Here is a 19,286-nt window from a genome sequence, read left to right on the forward strand (position 1 = left end):
CTGCGTGATTGGGTTATATGGTATCGCCGGGCTAGGATGGCTCTGAGCCCACGGGGGGACATTCCCACCCCAAGCTGGGGATTGGAGCTCATGAAGGTGCTGGGTTTGGCTGGTGGTGGGTGTGCGTCCAGGGGGTGTTTTGCAGCTGCTTGGCTGCCCAGCCAGGCAGGGCTGTGGTCCTACATGGGAGGCCACCCAGGGACCTCACCGCACCACAGGCCGCGCTGCACAGCTCAAGAAATATTTTAAACAAATCCCTTGTGGGCAATTCCCTCCCCCTCCCAGCTAGCCATCCGGGGAACGCACAGGCATACACCTTTTTTTGTCTTCAGACAACAAAAAGAGCCAACCTGGCATAGTCTCCCCAAACACCATTTTCATACATCTTCCTTTCCTCCCACCCAATTTCTTTCGGGGGGTTTCAGGTATTTTTGGAAGAAGTACCATCTCCTGCACCATTACCAGTGCTTCCCTGGAAATGTATAACCTCTATCCTTCCCCTTCCATGCTGAACGCTGCGGGATTACATGTTGGACCTCTTCCAGCCACAGCCACGTCAAAAGAGAAAACAGCTGTGCACAGCTGGAGCCCACCCAGCCCCACCGCTGAGCTGACACCAAGCACCTTCCAAGTCCGCCAGTGGCAAGGGAGAGCTCTGCTCCACACCATCACCCCAATGTGGCCAACAGGTTCCAACATTTTCGCAAGGAAAGAGGAAATTGAGCCACACAGTAGTATAGGGGTTTATTTATTAGTTTATTTAAAAAGCAAACGCTGAAGTATTAGGGCTGCAGAGTGGAAAAAAGAAATGGCAGCTACACCTGGTTATGTGCCAGCATGTAAAAAAGGGAGGAGGAAAAGAGCTTTTGACCACTCACTTGCATTTCAAACGTTTGGGGAACACCCAGAGAAGTGCCCAGGTGGCTGTTGGGCCACTGTCCTGGGCTCCCACCGCCTCTCTGCCCACGGCATCCCTGATGCCCTGCGCTGGGTCCCCAGAAGGCCACCTCTGGTGTTGGCAGGGCCAGAAGCGGGAGCCCCTCTCCGCAGGCAGAGTGGGCACAGGGTCCGTGTGTGGCGACCGCAGGGAAGGCAGGAGCCGGCAGTCCTTGGTGGATGGAAAAATTAGTTCTTTATTAAGTACAATAGCGACCAGAGGCATAAAAAGGAGTTACAAACAGCAAAATATATATTTTTTCAAGAGATGTAAGTTATTTACTTGCATAGAAAACCTGCTGTGGAAGACGCCGGAGAAGTAGTACAAGAATGCTTTTCACATCTGCCACGAGGCTGTCCATCGCGTATTAACACCTCGTGCCGGAGACGCGATGGGATCTCAAGCGGATGTCCGCGCGCCGAGCGCCCTGGAGGAGCGCCCTCCCCGGGGCCCGGCGAGCCGGCTGGGAGCACAGCAGTGTGGCCTGAAGGTGAAGGCACAATTTCACGAGGGGCAAGGAGCGCGTGGAGGGAAGGGAAGGAAAACAGTGGGTTTGGTTTCAATTTCATGAAAATCCCATTTGGTCCCAAGCTAACAGGTAGTCATTAAAGGAGGAGGTTTATGCGAGACATGTGAATAGAAGAGATTTTTCCAACTCATGAAGACTTTTGCGATTTCTGGCGGTTGCCACGCTACACTGAGAGAGAGACGAGACACTGAGGGGTGCTGGGAATCCGTGGAGGAGGAGGAAGAGCGGGATGAGGGAGACCAACAGCTAAGAGACACCAGCAGAACCAGTTCACTGGACACAGGATGTCACCCCGCCAGGTCCTGGCTGCCCATGGCTCCGCGTAGGGCACAGGGGCACGTTCCCGTCTCTCACTTGGACCGTAACTGCACTGTAGGAGGAGGGGAAAGGGCTGTTCCGGCTCTCACCCCCGCTCTTCACACTGCTTTTCCATTTCAGCTATTAAAAAAATAAAGCCTAGAGACGCCAGCACCTGAGGAACAACACGAGAGGTTGGAAACAGTAGCGAAGGACGCCTGTCCTCGTGATGAGGCGAACCAGGTTTGAGAGCGGAGGAGGAAATACGCTGCCCCCGTCTGCACCTAATCAAAGCCACATTAAGCGGGGTCCACGTCCCGAGAAGCATCACTGAAACGCAGTGGGAGGGGTCTCTCCGGAGCTGACATCCCCGCATGCTCACCTCAAGGTGATTTTCAACCGTTAACTCATTTCTCCCCCCAAGACCCCGCAGCACCGTTCCCGCTCTGCAGCCACAGCACTGGAGGTGGGGACATGAACTGGACGCAGAGGCCGAGCAGCAAGCCAAAATGAGAAAACGTGAGCTAAAAAGGGCGCTTTTTTCCTCCTTCAACATCCCTACTGCTCCCTATAGGACATCCCTCATACATCTGCCTATGTCCCTGATGTCCCTTTCCCGTGGGACGCTGACAGAGAAGAACGTAGGCCGGTGCAGAAGCAGGAGAGCTTCTTCCCTCAGCATCACACTGCTACACGGGGCAAAGACATTCAAGACCTCGTGTCTAAATGACATGAGAGGACACCTCAATCCCCCCCAAATGCTGGGTGTCTCCCTTTACCTGAAAGGTTTTTCTAAATACCCAGTTCCTAATGATTTTTTCCTAAACCTATTTTTCACTGGCAAAGTGGAGACATCCAGAGGGGATAGGAGATGGGACGACTGTTTGGAAATATCCCCTGGGTTTTAGCCAATCTGTGCTCTGAATAGTCACAGCACTCGCTTTGTTCCAAGTCCCCTTGCCGGAAAAAGGGACTGCTGTGGCAGAGGACAAATTCGGGAAAGAATCTCATCCCTCCACAGTAGCCCTGAATGTCACACCCTTAATACATATTAAGATGCTTTTTTTGGGGGGGAAAAAAAAGCAAAAATCTTGCACAAATGCTATTTGGTATTGCTTCAATAAATAATAAAAACTTCATCTAGGTCTTTCACAATACCGTGGTTTCATCCCCCAAAACTCCTTTCTCTTCCTTCCGAGAGGAAGCCATTATCTTTGGTCCACATTAGAGGGGAGGTGGGGATGAAGTCAAGCATGTCTGGTGAGGGAAAAATAGGAGCACGTCTCTAACAACCTGCAAAATTTCCTGACAATTAAGCTAAGGGAGACGACAAGAAGAAAAAAAAAAGGCAAAAAACCCAAACAACTGAAAAACGGTCTAAATTAAAACTCCACTGTCACCTGGAGCACGCCCAGTGTTGGCAGCGTATTTGAATGCGCAGCTGGCGTCACCTCTGAGTGACTTTGCTGCTAGCGACTGCCACCTGCAGTGACACCTTCCTTGAGCGATGCAGGTCCCTTCTACGCCCTCGCCAATGTCCACCAGGAGCCGGCTGCAGAATTAGCGTAAGGAAACCCTGCATAACAGCGAGTACCGGCAGGACAATGTTAAACCCCGGTAAGATTACATAGCAACATTCATTCTCAACTAATTCTAGCTATGGAGGAGAAACCAAAAAACCCAACAGACAGGCAGACATCTAAATCAGGCAAGTCAAAAGGAGAGAGCCAGTAGCTCCATCAGCAGGGTGCTCGCACCTCCTTTGGCCGTAGAAACATCCCCGGTGCCTGGCCCAGACCAGCTGCCTCCTTTCTGGGCTGCAGAGTTCAGCCGGGCAGCTCCCGCCCCACACGTCCTACTGGCTAATGAACCCTGGGGTGAAAGCTTCTCCCCACCAGCAGCTTGACAACCTGGCCGATACTTGCCTGCTCGTGGCCACAGAATGCTCTCGCCGGCCCAGCATCACCACCAGCACTCCAGCTCCGGCGCCGCTCAGTCAAGCACCGCCGAACTTGGACGGCCTCACAAGCACAGAGGGTTAAAATTTACCCCTGGAGATGTTTTGGAGCCCAAAGGAATCACACCCAGGGCAAGCTGGCCCATCTGCTGTGTCCGTAGCCTGGTAGCCCATCTCCGCTAAGACCTGAGCACCAGCAGTTTTCATAATCCACAGGCAGCATCCATGGGATGAGCTAAAAAAGACACTTTTTCAACAAAACCTTTAGAGCTGGGCTAATCTGGCCATTACACGGGCTTATCATTTAGCCCTCCAAAAGGCGGTAAGAACAAAAGATTAACCAGACTCCTTACAACTGCGCATTTCTGGGAGCTGGGACCAATCTATCGGACAATTATAAACTTTCCTTAAAGGCCGAGTAAGAAAAGCTCAATAAAGCAGTTGTCGCAGGTCCGAAAAGGAGTTTATGAGTCTCATCGCTTATAAAGCTTTCTCTGGAGATTTGCATTGTTTCTGCTAGTGCTGTACCTGGCTTCCAGATAAACACTCCAGAATTTTTTTAATGCACCAAAAGTATGTTAAAAAAAGCAATCCCTTAAATCTCCAACACAAGTAGTGATTATAAAAAAAAACAAAACAAAACCAACAAACCACCTGAAAGCTGCTCTTGACATCTTGGAGGCTGCTTTGCTTATTCGTGTAGCACTTGGACGGCAACATCTCGAGCGAGAAACCGCTCGATTTCTTCTTGGGTCATTATTGCAGAGGCAGGAGCCGCCGCCACCGCTTCGGCTGGCCCTGGGCTCTCGCAGTTCAGGTTGGAAAAGGGATTGAACCAAGCCAAGGAGAAAGCGCCACCGAATGCCAGCTTCATTCCTTCCCAGCCGCTGGTCTTCTCCCAGGTTGGCTTCTGATTTTTAAGACGCTCGATACCCTGCAAGAAGAGAAGAGTTTTGGGTCATCTCACGTTTACAGCGGGTAAAACCGCCGCAGCACGTGCAAAACTGCCCATCTACAGCCAGGGTGGCATTCGGGTTTTAATTAACATCAAAGACAGGCATCCTGCGCCACTGAGAGTTTCATCCCCCAATTTAACAGCAAAACCCTAAAACAAGACTGAATGCGTGGACAATCTGAATCTCGGTGACTGACCTCGGTACAAGTCGCTATTGATTTTTATGGTAAAGAGACGGCTTCTAAAAAGCCATCCCTTGCTGGAAACTTGGATCTCTTCTCCCGATGCTTTTTTAATCCCTCCAAGGAATAAGAAAATACAATCCTAACCCAAAACTTCACCTTACTTGGGCGCTTTTACAATATTTCAGGTACAGGAAAAACATTGCAATTTTTTCCAGCGATCGGTAATTTACCACAGCCGTATCTAGGCTTTGTCACTAGTAGCTGACATAAGAACAAGCTCGCTCTGCGTCAATTAAGAGCAAATATTTAAGAACACAATTGCCATTTAACAAATTGTCAAAGACAAATCACAACGCAAGCCAGATATACCCGCAGGGACAGGACGAAATCTGTACGAGTGGAAGCTTCAAAGCAGGACCGGAGCCTTGATCAGTCAATATTCTGATTCATCCTTCCTCCAAGCACATCACTTTCAGTAGAGTAAACACTTCTGATTGCATTTAAATAACAGGTCCTTCAAATTCAGGCAGTGACTTTTTTTTTTTTCCTGGCAATCTTCACGTAGAAATAAGGAACTAAGAAATTTGATTATTTCTTTTATTATTTTTTTTAAGGCTACCATTATGTAAAATAGGCCACAATTTTTCATGCCCATAGTCTATGTCATGGGAGAGGAGTCAGATCTATAGCTGTGTATATGCTCATGATGACACACAAGTGACCAGGCAGAAACTCTGTTCCTAGAGAAACAAGGACACGGGATACAAGTTTTGAGACACTCAAGGAAAGGAAAAATGAGCAAATTCAGTTAAAGCCATTTAAAAGAGCATTTTTTTCACCCAACAGCTGGGTGAAAAATACACTTGCCGCGGTCTAATTCCACAGGTTTTCCCTAATGACCCACAAAACATTTCAGGGCTTTGCAGGGGGGGAAATAAATACACGCAACAGGCCAGCGGCGCCACAGCTGCACGCACAGTGAGCCTTATAAATAACACGACATTTTAACACAGCAGCAGCTTGGTTTCGCAATAACACTGAGTCAGCAGGAGCGGGCCGGGAAGAAAACACACCATAAGCCCAAGAATTACGTGCAAAGCTATCGCGAGCTTCATTCACGCCCCGTTTCCCGTGCTGACTTGGGAGAAATTTCCAGCAGCGAACGTGCAGGAAGAGGTGACGCAATACCGAAGCTGAAGTCTTCAGGGTTGCAATTTCAGGGAAAAATTCAAGCCCTGAAGCACAAACGTGCACCTTGCAACGCTAAGCACAGGCACGTGGTCTTTTGCTCTGCTCCCAAGCTGGAAAATGCCCCATTTTGACTTTTCCAGGGAAAATCCCTGGCAGCCTCCAGCCCCTTGGGACGAGGCACTCGGTCCATCCTTACCTCCCTGCCGGGCAAGCCGGGACAGGGGCAGCACTTGAGGACGGCAGACCAGAGCCTTGGCAAAGTGTGTTTTAGCAATTCCATGCGGCTTTTCCTCTGGAATACTCCAGTTCCAGCACCCCGCGGATGGGAGGCAGATGCTTTTGCAGCTTAAAGTGGAGGAAGTATTTAAAAGACGGGCAGACACGGCGCTCAGGGACACGGTTTAGTGATGGGTTTTGGCGGTGTGAGGTTGATGGTCGGACTCGACGATCTGAAAGGTCCCTTCCAACCCAGACAATCCTATGATTCTTTGGAGACCTTTGGCTGTTGGCTGTTAATTAGCAAACTGCAGAGGTTTCTAATGCCATTAGTAACAAATCGTCACCACGGCTGCAGCGTTCACTGCGCGACTATCTGGAGAGAAGGAAAACAAGCAGCACGGGGCAGGAGGAGAAGCAGACACCAAGCATTTAAACCCTTTCCCCGGCGGCACGAGCTTTAATCCTGCCCTCCATCACGTGCTTAATCCAGTTCGATCCATGCTGCCATCTAAATCGGGAATAAGGATCTTGAACACTTCTGGGCAGCAAACCCTCTCTTCCCTCCCCCAAAAAAACATCCTTCACCTGCCCTGAACAGCATCTGCTGCCCGAGGAGATAAACAAGGTCAGGCTGAGGTTGCACCGACGCCAGATTAGGGAGAAGTTAATCAGAGCAGGCAGGGTCATACTTTCTCTCCCTCCAGGCCGAGACCTCACTAATCCCTTTCAGGGCACATATTGAAAATGAGCAGAAGGTTTAAAAATTGTATCCTGGTCGAATTTTGGCTGCCTGCCCCACAGTCAGTAGGGCGTGAGGTTTTGCCCTAAAAAAAAAAAAATAAAAAAAAAATTAAGGGGGAAGGAAGGAATGCAAAACTGTTGATGTTTCACTACTGTTTAATGAAACTTTTTTTTTAAAAAAATAATATATATTTACCTCACATCTCTCACCATTCTTTTAGAAAGTGAGAATTTTGTATTTCAAATTAAACTAATGGCTGTTTCTCTTTCCCATCATGCAGCTATTTCACTTTAAAATAAAAAAAAATAAAAAATAGGCTGCTGAGCTGCGCGGCCTGACCCAGAAGCAATCTGCAGGACAGCTCTTGCGTGTTAGAAGAAACGCATTAACTTCTTTTAATACCCTTTTAAAATCCAAACGGAAAGAGCGAACAGAAGGGGCGAGTATTGCAAAAATTTGTCCATTAAGGGGAAGACGACCCAGGAAGCGTTGCTCTCAGAAGTCATGATTAAGGCCAGACTTTCCCTACAGCAGATTTCTTCACTCATTTCTGCTTGGAGCATCGTTTAGCTTCTCAAGAAACGGAAACACCCCGCCTCTGATCGAGGTTGTCCTTCAGTTGCTCTTGGTCACGCCAGAGGAGAACTAGCACCCGAAATCAGGTAGTTCTGCCCGAGAAAAATACTTTCCACGTGCAAGTTGGTGAAGTCTGCCTTTCTCATATCGACTCACGTTTAGTATCGTTCGAATCGCATCAAGTTGCGCCACCGAGTCGTTCAGCCCAAGTAAAACTGAGGACCCACAGTTACTGAGACACACGCACGACAGCTACCAATGGACGTTTCCGCAAGCTGCGATGATGCCTCACTCAAAACAAAAACAGTCTGAAAATACCAATACTCTGTAACAATAGTTTAACAATCGGCATTTGTTTGAAACAAGAAATACTAATTTACACATTTTTTTCCACAATGGTCAAAATGCCAGAACAACGTAACCCGTCTTCCTCCAAAATGCATAGTGAATAAAGGTAATTAAAATAAACCAAAACCGGAAAGTGCACCAGGAACTGACAATCAAAACAATTTTTAAAGCTATGAACTGTACAGAGAGATACATCCATTCGGTAATTGCCTACGTGACTAAAGCCTCTCCCCCCAGTACATTCGATTTTGCGTCAAGACAGTTTCAGGGCCGGATTCTCTACCAGTTTGAGTCACCATCTGCACGTCTCACCGGCTGAGCTGATCCTGGCCAAAGATCCAGCCCTAAACTATTAAGCTGGGAGCACTCTCTGAGAAATGCCACTGCATCCTAAAATCACAGCCACATAGTTACGTACGAAAGTCTCCCCACTATCGGCAGTATCAGCACTATAAAAACATCACCTAAACTTTTCCTGAACTTCTCTTCATTAAGGAAAAGTGTACGCGAAAGCCACGTTTCCTTCACAGAATCTTCCCACTGAGGCGCGAGCGCAGCCTGTGGCTCCCTCCGCGCAGTCCCGCGGCAGAGATCACAACGTGCTCCTAATGATATAACCCTGAGCAAGCAGGATGGCAGAAACTGCCCCTTTACACAGCAGAGCAGCTACTGACAGCCTCTTCCAAGAGCTGCGATAACACCACTGAATATCAGATCAATCTATTACTGATTAACTCATTTTTAAACTCAAAAGTTGAACACCCAATTAACTTTTACACACTTCTGCCTGCTTGTGTATTGAAGCGAAACGTCAGAAAACCCATTACAGACTTTTTTCCCCAACATTCAAAGTGAAGAGAGAAAATAACAACAGCAAACAAGTTTTTGGAAAAGTTTTATTGCATTTGTTTTCCATATGGAAGCATTGACAGATTGAAAAGATGCAGCATTCACATTACTTCCAAAATGAGACATCCAATAAATTTCTCCTTCTCTGATTTCCCTCCCTTCCCCCATGGCTTTAAAGCAGTCTAAACAGGTCATTTTCCATAAAATAAAAAATAAAATAAAATAAAATAAAAATACCATTTTATTTTAAACCAAGGAAAGAAAACATTCCTTGGAAGTCATGGACACCGCTCATTTGTGTTTTTCCTTTGTTTGCAATCGCTTGATGAGCCCATGGGAGTCAAGATCCAAAAATATAATAAAATTCCTGCTTGAACACAAGATGTCAGTTGTAGTTATGAATGGTTTAGCTCTACCCGTTTTTGGAATGCCTTCTGTCCCTCCCACTTTCATCACCACACAGTTCATAACAGTACGCATGCTCCTTACCACCAATATTTCCCAATTTAAAATACTTACACATATATGTGTGTGTGTTTACACACATACACATGTATGCATTAATATGAGAAAAGATTTACAAAGCTCTAAACCAGGGCCATGCTAAGAATATAGAATCAATCGCCCTGGTACACCTACACATGCCATCAATATTAGTCTTTATAGTAATCTGGGCATTCACGTCAGTTTTTCACGTTAACACTGTTTAGCAGGCATTGCTCTAACAAGACAAACACACACAAAACAAGATGATTCTGCTATCCTAAACACTTGGAAAATCAGATTTCTTTCTTTCCTGCGAGTGTAAGGCATTTAATAATCCAAAGAGTCTTCTAAATCTGCCACAGTTACCCTAAGATGGCAACAATTTCCTGCGCACAAGGGAGGGAACAGACAAAATAATGCCAGAAAGATGGAATCAGTTCTGTGGCTGGAAGGAAAAAGGAGGGTGGGGTGGGAACTGGCATTGGCAACCTTTGTTTTAAGTACTTTTAACTGTATGCGATCACCAGGTCAACTGGCTCTCTTGCTGTGTTGCGTTCTTGTCTTGCACCTTTTGGTAAGTGAAATGTTTGCTTCCCCGCTCAGGTTCGCATATGAAAGAGCAAATGTGTTCCTTCAGGAAGTCCAAAGGTGTCTGTGTAGGGCTGTTGGCACTCATATGTCTTCCACAGAGCTCATCACAGTCAGGAGACAGCATGAGAATCTACTCAGAAGAGGTGGGTCACAACAGAGAAAGAGGATCCCCTCCACATTAGTTACGCCATACAGAAAGCAGAGAGAAACAAAGGCCAGTAAAGTTAACAAGATTAAAAAAAATAGAAATACAAAAAAAGAAAAAAAAAGAAAAAAAGAAAAGCAGCAGCAGTTTCAGCCAGAGATATAGAATTATCTAAAATTGTGGAATACAGGGCTTTTTTTTCTCTGCAATTATCAGCCATTTAATAGACATAAAAAAAGTTTGTTTTGCCTTTTGTTTTAAACATTCATGGAAAATTTTTAACAGTAGTGCTGTAATATGTTTCTATTTTAGTGGAAATGCTGGTCAAGAATTCCTCAGACCACATACTGGTACGGGTCTGCTTTTCCTTGGTCTGGTGTTGCGAATGGGCTAAGCCATGCTATAGAGAACGGATGGCCAAATACTGCTTTCATGTTCATCCATTTTGTTTTTTTAGCCCATCTTCTCTCTTCCTTTTTCAACTGTTCTATTCCCTGAAAACAGAAATATCACATTTTCAGTCAAACACTCAGATTTTGTAGTTCTGGATTTGGGGAAAGATCTACTCTCAGTTACCCCTTATCCAAAGGATGGAGTAAGAAAATCAAAATGCATCTATATTGCCTTTCCTTTTCTTCTCAATGTTTTATACTAAAAAAAATAGTAAGGATAGAAAGTATTCCTTGGAAATAAAATTACTTTCATTTTGTTCAGGCCTAGATATTTCATAAACCTTTTAAGACAATCGCCTCTGATGTCAATTAAAAAAAAAAAACCAAACCCACCACCTAAAACCAAACGTAAAGTATGTGCTTTAATGGCTGAAAGCACTCTGTGCTAACCAGATGGGAAGTTTTAGAGGAAACCATTATAAGCTTGCAGACAAAAAAAAATAATACCACAAACCCAAAGATAAACTCTATAATGCTCCCAGATTCACCAAGCAAGTTCAGGAAGTGCCCATGGCTCAGTGTAGCTGAGTCTACCTGGTGCCTCTTCACGTTTCATCAGAATCGTTGCTAAAACATGCATGGGCTGACAGCGGGGAGAAAGGGTTAAATAAGATGCCGATTTGAGAGAAATCATTGGCATTGTTTAGTAAAGGTTAGAGGGAGAACAAAAACAAGCCATCAAGCAATCAGTTGAAACATTGACTAGTTAATCATTTAAAAAAAAAAAAAAATCTGTATTGTGTCTAAAACACACAAAGTGAATTTGGTCTTTCAGGAAAGTTACGCCTGGCTGCCACTGAAGCAAAATGAAGGAGTGCAGTGGCTGGAGAGCATTACTCTTCCACAGGCAGCAGATCACTCTGTTCTTTAACTCCAGATCTTTTGCAAGGTAAGCTTCTCCTGACCTACACATCTCTCCCATGCTACTGATTAATGCGCTGTAATACATCTGTGTGTCTCAAATTACCGATTCTGGGAGCTCTGCAGAACACATGAATGTCACCTCTAGAGACAACAGCAAAGTACTAGGGTTCTGGGTCCCTTCAGGCAGAAAGGAACCATCCCAGTGGAACAGCGTACACAAGATGGGGAATTAGATCTCCCAGTGACTGGAAGAGGAAGGTGAGAAAGGGCAAGACACAGCCCCGCCTCTAAAATGTGAAGTAAAACACTGCAAGAGACCACACCAGGAAGGACTTCATCTAGAAATATTCTTCTGCTCAAAACAGATTGCTTGCCAGACACAGCTAGCTCGATGCTAGCAAATCACCAATTAATTCCACCGAGCAAAATCCTTACTGGTACATACTAAAAAAGAAAACAAAAATGAAAACCCACAACCCAACATGGGGAGACCATATTTCATTTTTTTATTTTAGATTGTGGCATTGTTCCTTTAACATCTATGAGTTCCCAGAATTTGAGGGGGAAGGGAAAATCGGAGGAACTTATTTGGGTGCCCAGCTGTAGGAAGCGTTTTCTAAAAAGTCTTGACAAGTTTCAAAGATTGAGGAATTCAGACGATGATTTCACAGGCAGCATCGCTAATTTACGTGCTTATTGATAAACTCAAGCTCGGCAGGATCTTGTTGTTCTGTATAACACTGTTACTTCTTCCTGGGGCTCCCCCCAGCAGAAAGAACAGCTGAAGTCTTCCTCTGAACACAGAAGAGCCACAGTGTGAGCATCAGCCTCTTGTGGAAGCCAAGCATTAAAAAAAGTACTGCGAAAAAGACTCAGGAGCAATGGGCTCTTGCAGTCTATAATGCCAGTCACAGCTCTCCAACAGCAGCAAAAACACTTACTCTAGCTTCAGCTGGCCATGGGCAAACAAGCGAAGGGGAGAGAAAACTAAAGGAGGCAGGGGAAGAAACATGAATTGTCACTCTTTTAAGACTATCACTTTCTTCATCCGCTCCAGTTAATTCAGATACCTGAGCATGCTTGGTGAAGGCCGGCAGTATTCAAAAGTGTGGGAACTTCCCCAGGAGTCACCATCTCCGTCTTTACAGAAGTGGGCAAAGGCAGGGATATACGACGGACTGCAACACTGCTATGTAACCTCTACTACCCCATCTTTGAATTGGGGAGGACACGATGGCGTTGCAGCAGGCTGTTTCCATGAGCCTACTCCGTTGCCTTTTCTTTTTCCCTCTGGCAGGAATTTTTGAACTGTTTAACAAGCAGCTAAAACTGGAAATCTTCTAGACTAAAAGAAGTGTGTGTGTGTGTATATATATATATGTATCCCTCCCCCACCTACTCATCTTGGCTTTCCAGCACATAAAGCTGTAAATAGTCACACCAGGGGGGGGACAGCCAAATTTCAGACAATTCCAAAGTAAAAGCACTTCATTAAAGGATAAAGGTTCTCGAATCCACAGGGACAAATACTCTACAGAGTAATCCCTGTTACCAACGCCTACTTTATCAGAGGTACTGTCAACACAGCATCCCAGCCAACACGTAGGTGTATACTACTTCTCACAATAACCTTCAGAGAGCACAACCCAGGACTGTGCTAGCTCAGTTTATTACACTGGGTCTTTCCTCAAAGGGTACACATACATGAGCTCCCCGTGCAATGAGGTAAAACCCTGGTGCCCTTCACTGTTTCTACAAACAGTGAGAGAGACAGGGTAAAGGAGAAAGCGTGTCAGACACCCACCGTTTCATCAGTGCAGATGGAGTGTACTTGGGTCCCAAACATAACAGAGGTGAAGATGAGAAATAGGAGAGCCTCGAAACACAAGAGGATGAGAAGAATCACCGTAGTTGGCGGAGAGAAGGAACTGCATTCTGTGAAGACAAAACAACGGAGTTGGAAGAGGAGAGATCAGGTACTGCAGCAGCTGCAGAACACCTGCTAAGCCACGAGTTTTCCATACTCAAACTATCAAAATCAATTATATGACCACCATTCTCAAAAAGGTGCACAGGGAAGCTCTGACGTTCTGGAGGATATTCAACAGTGAAATGATTACTCCTGCAAGTTTTAAAAAAAGCAAGACTAAAAAAAAAAAAAAAAAAACAACCCACCCTGCAACGCTTCAAGAATGCAACTTTTCCACTTAGGTGTTTCCCCAGCACACTAGCTAGGACTCCACTCTACTCCACTTAACCTGTAGCTTCTCTCTTAAACCTTAATCTTAACAGATTTTCCGCAGTGATAAAGTCCCATTAGAAATCTCAAGCTGGTGGTCAGGACACAAGGATAATTATTACTGTAGCACCAACACAAAAACAGTGTATGCTTCCTTTCATAATTGCTCTAAATCACAACCTAAAAGGCAGATTAAGCCAAATTCTTATTTTCCCTCATGCTCTATAGTGCAAACTCAGGCAAGAGATGAAAAAATCCGAGAAGGTAAGTATAAAAGAGAAGCAGAAGAAAGAAAGAGGAAGAAAAACATTATAGGGCAAAAATCACAGTGTTGAGTTGGGTGTTGTAAATGTCAGAAAATCTCCAGATTTTTCTGAAATCGAAGAATGAGCAACACCCAAAAAACCCTATTTTTCTCATGAGATGTTAAGCTTTAACAGATACACCATAATCAGGTGCTAACAGAACCAGCACAAATCCAAGGCAGCTGGAACAACAGATCCATCTCTCATAACTGCTCTGCCACCTAAACCTGGGGCAGGTGGGAAAGTGCTTCCACCACAGACACAGGCTCTGAGAAAGCGGGCAAAGGGACCTCTGTCTTTTGATGTATCCTTCCCCTATGGCCCTGGCTGCTGTAGTCAAATCCAGATGTTCTCAGTGACAGCTGGCAGCTGTTTTGCAAAGTTTTGAACTGCAGAACAAACTTGTCAAGCTCAGTCCATGTGAATAAACATCCCATCCTCTGCAGCATCATAAACTAAAACAGGTCATTATACTGAATGACACAACTGAAATTCCAAGAAAAACAAAGCTAATGCTCTTCCAAAAAAATCCACAAGCAGCACATAGATCTGCAGACACATTTTTTGACAGCTTGCTGTTTGACTCATCATTACCTAGAGGATTCCCTGTACCCATTTGTTTAAAAACACATCTCAACTGGCTTTGTGAAAATTTACTCACTGGCTGCTGCAGAGTGAGGGCTGGATTATTTTATTTTTAGGTTGGTTCATTGGTTGTTTTGGATTTTTTTTTTTGTGGAAAGGAATTGTTTGTTCTTATGAGGGTGGATTTTTGGATCTGAGTTAGCATGTTTTCCTGGCAGTCTTGCAAGAATGATTCACATTACCCTGTTAAAAAAAGCATACACATTCTTCTTATCTTGTGTCGGCATTCTGGAAAATAGTGCTGCGTTCATGTCAACAGTAGATTATTGCACACATACTATCTAGGTGTCTTTAAATCTTAGCTTCTCCCTAGGCAGCACCAGGCTTAAGTTGAAACAGGACTTTTCAGGACAGAGATTCCAGCAGGTCAGAAAGAATTATGAAGTTCTAGGATTGATGATAAAAATAAAATAAAATAAAAAGATAGAGATAGCACAGCAGAACCCTGATAGCATTCTTCTGAAATCAGATTAAAGGGATTGCCTGACAAGCAAACTACATTACAAGGTCTTATTCATAGGCTAAGCTGGTATTTTAATTAGATACTTTGTTAGTACTCACTTGTCCAGTCTTCTTCAAAGCAATACAAGAAGTGAAATCCCACCATGATTAGAGCATGCAGGGAAATCAGTGCTATATACATCTGAAAAATAAAGGACGTAATATAGGTATCAGCTAAATTTAAAGACCAAGATGCTAAATCTTCCAAACACTTTAAGTGTTAAGACCAAACCACTCCAAAAACCACCGCGCCCTCCCATCCCCCCTAAACAAGCACCCAGAAGCGGGTAAATGCCAAGACTACACGGACTCATTCTGGCCTTACTAACAGCTCTGAGCGCACAGGAGGGACACTGTTTAATTCAAAGCCAGCTGGACACAAAATCCAGCCTCCTGTGCCCCAGCATGGCCTTCCACACAGCTTACTGTCCTTATCTCCGCCGAGTACAGCACAACTTTCAGACAGCAGCAACTCTCTGAGGTATCACGTTGTCAAAGCTTACATCCTTGCTCTCAAGAGCACTATAGTTTCCCAGAGAAACAACAGCTAATTTGTTTTCACCACAAAAAGCGCTTTATCTGTTTTCCAGCATGAGTTTCAGAAAAACAGTATTTTTTTTTTTTTTTTAATAAGTATTTTTCCCTGGGGCAGACACTGGCATGGAAAGTTTCTCTCAAGCTTTATACTTTGTACGATTAAGTTTTAAATTAGGTCTTAGCTTTGTAACAAAAAGCTTTAAACTATAGGCATCACTACACATAACAACAAAATTTACCAAGATAGCCCTAAAAAGATGACTCTCCTGAACCTCCAGACTCTGACAAAGGTCAGCAGATATTAGAAGTGAGAGAGATTTTGTTACAACAAACCCCCTGTGGAAGCAGTAAAAGGTGATAGGAGAGTATTTTGGGTTTCCTTGCAAGTTGAGCGTGCTGCCATTCTTTCACCTCCCCAGGGCTCAAAATGAATAACCAAGAACAAAACCAGCAACCCGTACTTTTTTTTCCTCTCTCAGCTACATTAAGCATTTAATATAGCCTGCTTGAAAGTAGATGTCAGTTTTATCAGAAACAGAAATCCTTTTGGCAGGATTAAACACCTAGCTCACTCCTTGAAAAACCCTTGCTCAAGCAAAAGAAACGGGATTTGTTTTGTTCTGTAATCCGCATCATAACAAACTACACCATGGCAGAGAAGTTTAGCAGGAAGCCTTTCCCTTTAACTGAAAATCTCCCCCTTTTTACTTGGTAATATGAGAACATTCTTCCTCGAACCTACAGATGTCTCAAAAGATTTATTAATAAAACAGAGCATCACTGAAACTGAGCCTTGTAATGTTCACGCTACTCCCACGGGATATTTGCAGCTCGCTTTGATGAAACAGATTTCAACCCTTCCATAAATATGTAGTATTCGAGCTTGCACTCCTGTTTTCTTACTCATGATGCCACAGATATAGTACAAAAAGTCAAACACCTCCTTGATTTACAAGTACGAAAATAAACCACTTGCAAATAAAAGGTGGACAATTCTTGCCAAAGGGGATGCACGCTTCCCACTCCTCGCTTAAGATGTGGCAACAGCTCTTTATTATATGATCCCACATGGGTACTCATACAACTACAACATTTAGGAATCCTACATATGGCCTGGGACACTACCAGCCAAAGTACCGTGTAAAACGATGGCCCACATCTCGGAGCTCAACACCACAATAAACTACTCGTGTTATGAAATAGCGTGCCGAACAACTTTCAACACAAACCTCACAAAACCCTGGCAAAAACTTCTCCTGATGCCTTTTCCCCGTTGTTGTGTTGTGTGTGTTCCCTAATTAGCAAAACAAAAGTCTGCGACAGCTCCCTGTAAAGTTCTTCTGAAACAAGAAAGACAAAAAAAAAAAAAAAAAAGGCAAGCCAGCCTTCAGAGCTGCTTCACGGACTACACACAGCATTTCATCGCTGCCCACTGGACAACCTCAAACACCACTTGTAAAATACTTACTGTAAACAGTACAAAGTACTTCTGGTTATTCTCTCCTACACAGTTATTGACCCACGGGCAGTGATGGTCCATTTTCCGAATACACCTCTTGCAAACACTGAAAGAATACAGGTCTTTATTTACAGCACATTTCATTCCAGGGATACAAGATTTCACAGGGGTTTGAGGGACACAGAAATTAAAGGAAAGAATCAGAGGCGAAATTTTAACCTAAATAAATTTACTGGTCACCACATTCATATTTGTGGTTTACTCACTTGAATATGTCTGTTCAAAATGAACCACACAATACCAAATCACCCTTGTAAAAAATTAATGCCAAGTAATACACATTACCATAATATTCACATCAGTGTTTCTGCCAAAATATGGTTAGAACAATACGTTCAGGCAGATGGAAAAAATCTGATTTAGTTTGGTTTTAACCTATTTGGTCAGTAAAAATGCCCACAGATTAAAAGCAAACAAAAACCAGAAAAAATATGAAAAGTAGTAATGAATAAAGATATTTTTCAGAGTTGCTAATAACAGACTAAGGTTCATTTACTAACATTAGCTGGTAGCAGGAGCTTGCAAAAAAGAAAATTAAATAAAGCCTTAGAAAATATTCTTGACACCAAGGTAAGCCACATACTAGCATAAAAAGGTTGCGGCAGTCAGTCAGGAAGACAGTACCACAATATACATCCAAGGTAAAATTAGATGTTAAAGCACTTCACAAAACCAGACTAATAAAATCAAAATTCAAATTCTTGCAAGCATGCACATTGTGGCTAGAAGTCAAATAATTAAAAGATTATTATTTTGTCTGAACATCATTCTCTTGCTTAGTCAGTAACTGCTTCAACTCGCATAATAAAGGAAGTCTTTTTCTCTGCCGCTTTCTCATATGATAGGAGACGAAAGGCAGTCTCCTGATACCACATTGCACAAACAAGCACAGAAATCAAATATGAAAAAAAACACAAAACCCCAAACCAAACAAACAATAGACCCAGGAAGGAAACAGCCATCCCAGAACAATTCTGGCAGCACTGAAACAGAAAGGATCAAGGGCTCTGCTAATTTTATTTTTCTTCTTGTAACAAAAAGTATTTTGACCTTAATATAAACAATAAACTTCAACAACCAAATGCTTAAGGGAAAGTCAAAAACATAAACATGTTCTTATGAGCACGTATGAATAAATAATAGAAAACCTCTGCAACAGAACAGCCTTGCGCTCACTCTACAACTGGCAGGGGGTGATCCCCAAGGATACATGCCATGCCTGGAAAATATTTGAGTTGCTGTAGCCCTGATCTTAAAGGAGAGGTTGGTCAGGCAGCCCCCAGCCTCCCGGCATGGGGCCAGATCAGGAGCTGCTTCTCCTGAGGCAAGGACGGGCACCCTATTACCTGCCAGCCCCAGGTGCAGTGGAAAACAGGCAAAGCCTCGTTTTGCTATAATAAGCAGCTCGAAATTATTCTTGAGCTACAGGGGGACTAAAATCAGCTGTCACAGTAAAAACAATCTATCTGCCAGATAACTTCATACTTCATATGACAAGTATGAATTACTAGTTTTAAAAAAAAAAAGGGGGGGGGGGGGGGGGCGGGAGGAGGCAGGGCAGGTGGTGTAAAGCAGGAGGATGCCTCCCTGTGGTTTAATTTACCGCCTGCAGATGCACACGCACTTCCCTTGGGCTCTGAAACAGGTAAGTACCCAAGCAACCTCTTCAATGGCTCCTAGGTTCTGTTTCCCCAGGGGGACAACCTGATGCAGCCAAGCCAAAGATGACCTCCGTGAAGGAGGTAGTTAAGGCTGAGAGGAGAGGTTTTATTCCGTGCATACGTACCAAAAGCAGTTGGGTAAGAGGCAGAGCATGAAACTAGCTGGTGGAAAAGGAAACACAGAAGCCAAAACTGAAAACTATAGGCAGCTGGGATTGCCCATACTCAGACACTCTCCCCCTGCTCAACCACCCACCTTCCAAATGCTGGCAGGAATAGTTTGCTGGGCACGGGGGACTCACAAAATAGCACATGAATCAAACAGCGCCCTGGTCCCTCAGGCGTACAGCTAGCAGTACCTCCTGCTGATGCGTATGCACAACCTTGATGTGCAAGAGTCCAATAAATCCCCCTGCCCCACAAACAAATGTTTGACTGAAGATTCTCAACAGCATCAGTGTTCAGCGGATCAGTTTCCCAAATCTTAAAAGTCTAAAAAGTTACCTTAAATCATAGAAAAAAGGATCACGGAGATGAGGTTTTGTGTTTAGCCAAA

General features: G+C 44.3%; 1 protein-coding gene across 5 annotated transcripts in view; it reads right to left on the reverse strand.

Annotated features, from left to right (window-relative positions):
- Positions 1-763: 763 nt before the first annotated feature.
- ZDHHC3 (zinc finger DHHC-type palmitoyltransferase 3) overlaps positions 764-19,286 on the reverse strand; it is a 34,851-nt gene continuing 16,328 nt past the window's right edge. For 4 of the 5 annotated variants that reach the window (XM_054191302.1, XM_054191300.1, XM_054191303.1 and 1 more), the window contains exons 4-7: positions 17,019-17,115; positions 15,074-15,155; positions 13,128-13,258; positions 764-4,654 (exon numbers count right to left, since the gene is read on the reverse strand). In XM_054191302.1, coding sequence (XP_054047277.1) covers positions 4,412-4,654; positions 13,128-13,258; positions 15,074-15,155; positions 17,019-17,115 — 553 coding nt within the window. In that variant the 3' untranslated portion in view covers positions 764-4,411. Of the gene's footprint in view, positions 4,655-8,797; positions 10,502-13,127; positions 13,259-15,073; positions 15,156-17,018; positions 17,116-19,286 lie in introns of those variants that run through there. The other variant, XM_054191304.1, reaches the window with a different exon arrangement.

Source organism: Rissa tridactyla, chromosome 2, assembly GCF_028500815.1.
Source record: "Rissa tridactyla isolate bRisTri1 chromosome 2, bRisTri1.patW.cur.20221130, whole genome shotgun sequence".
Classification (NCBI taxonomy): domain Eukaryota; kingdom Metazoa; phylum Chordata; class Aves; order Charadriiformes; family Laridae; genus Rissa; species Rissa tridactyla.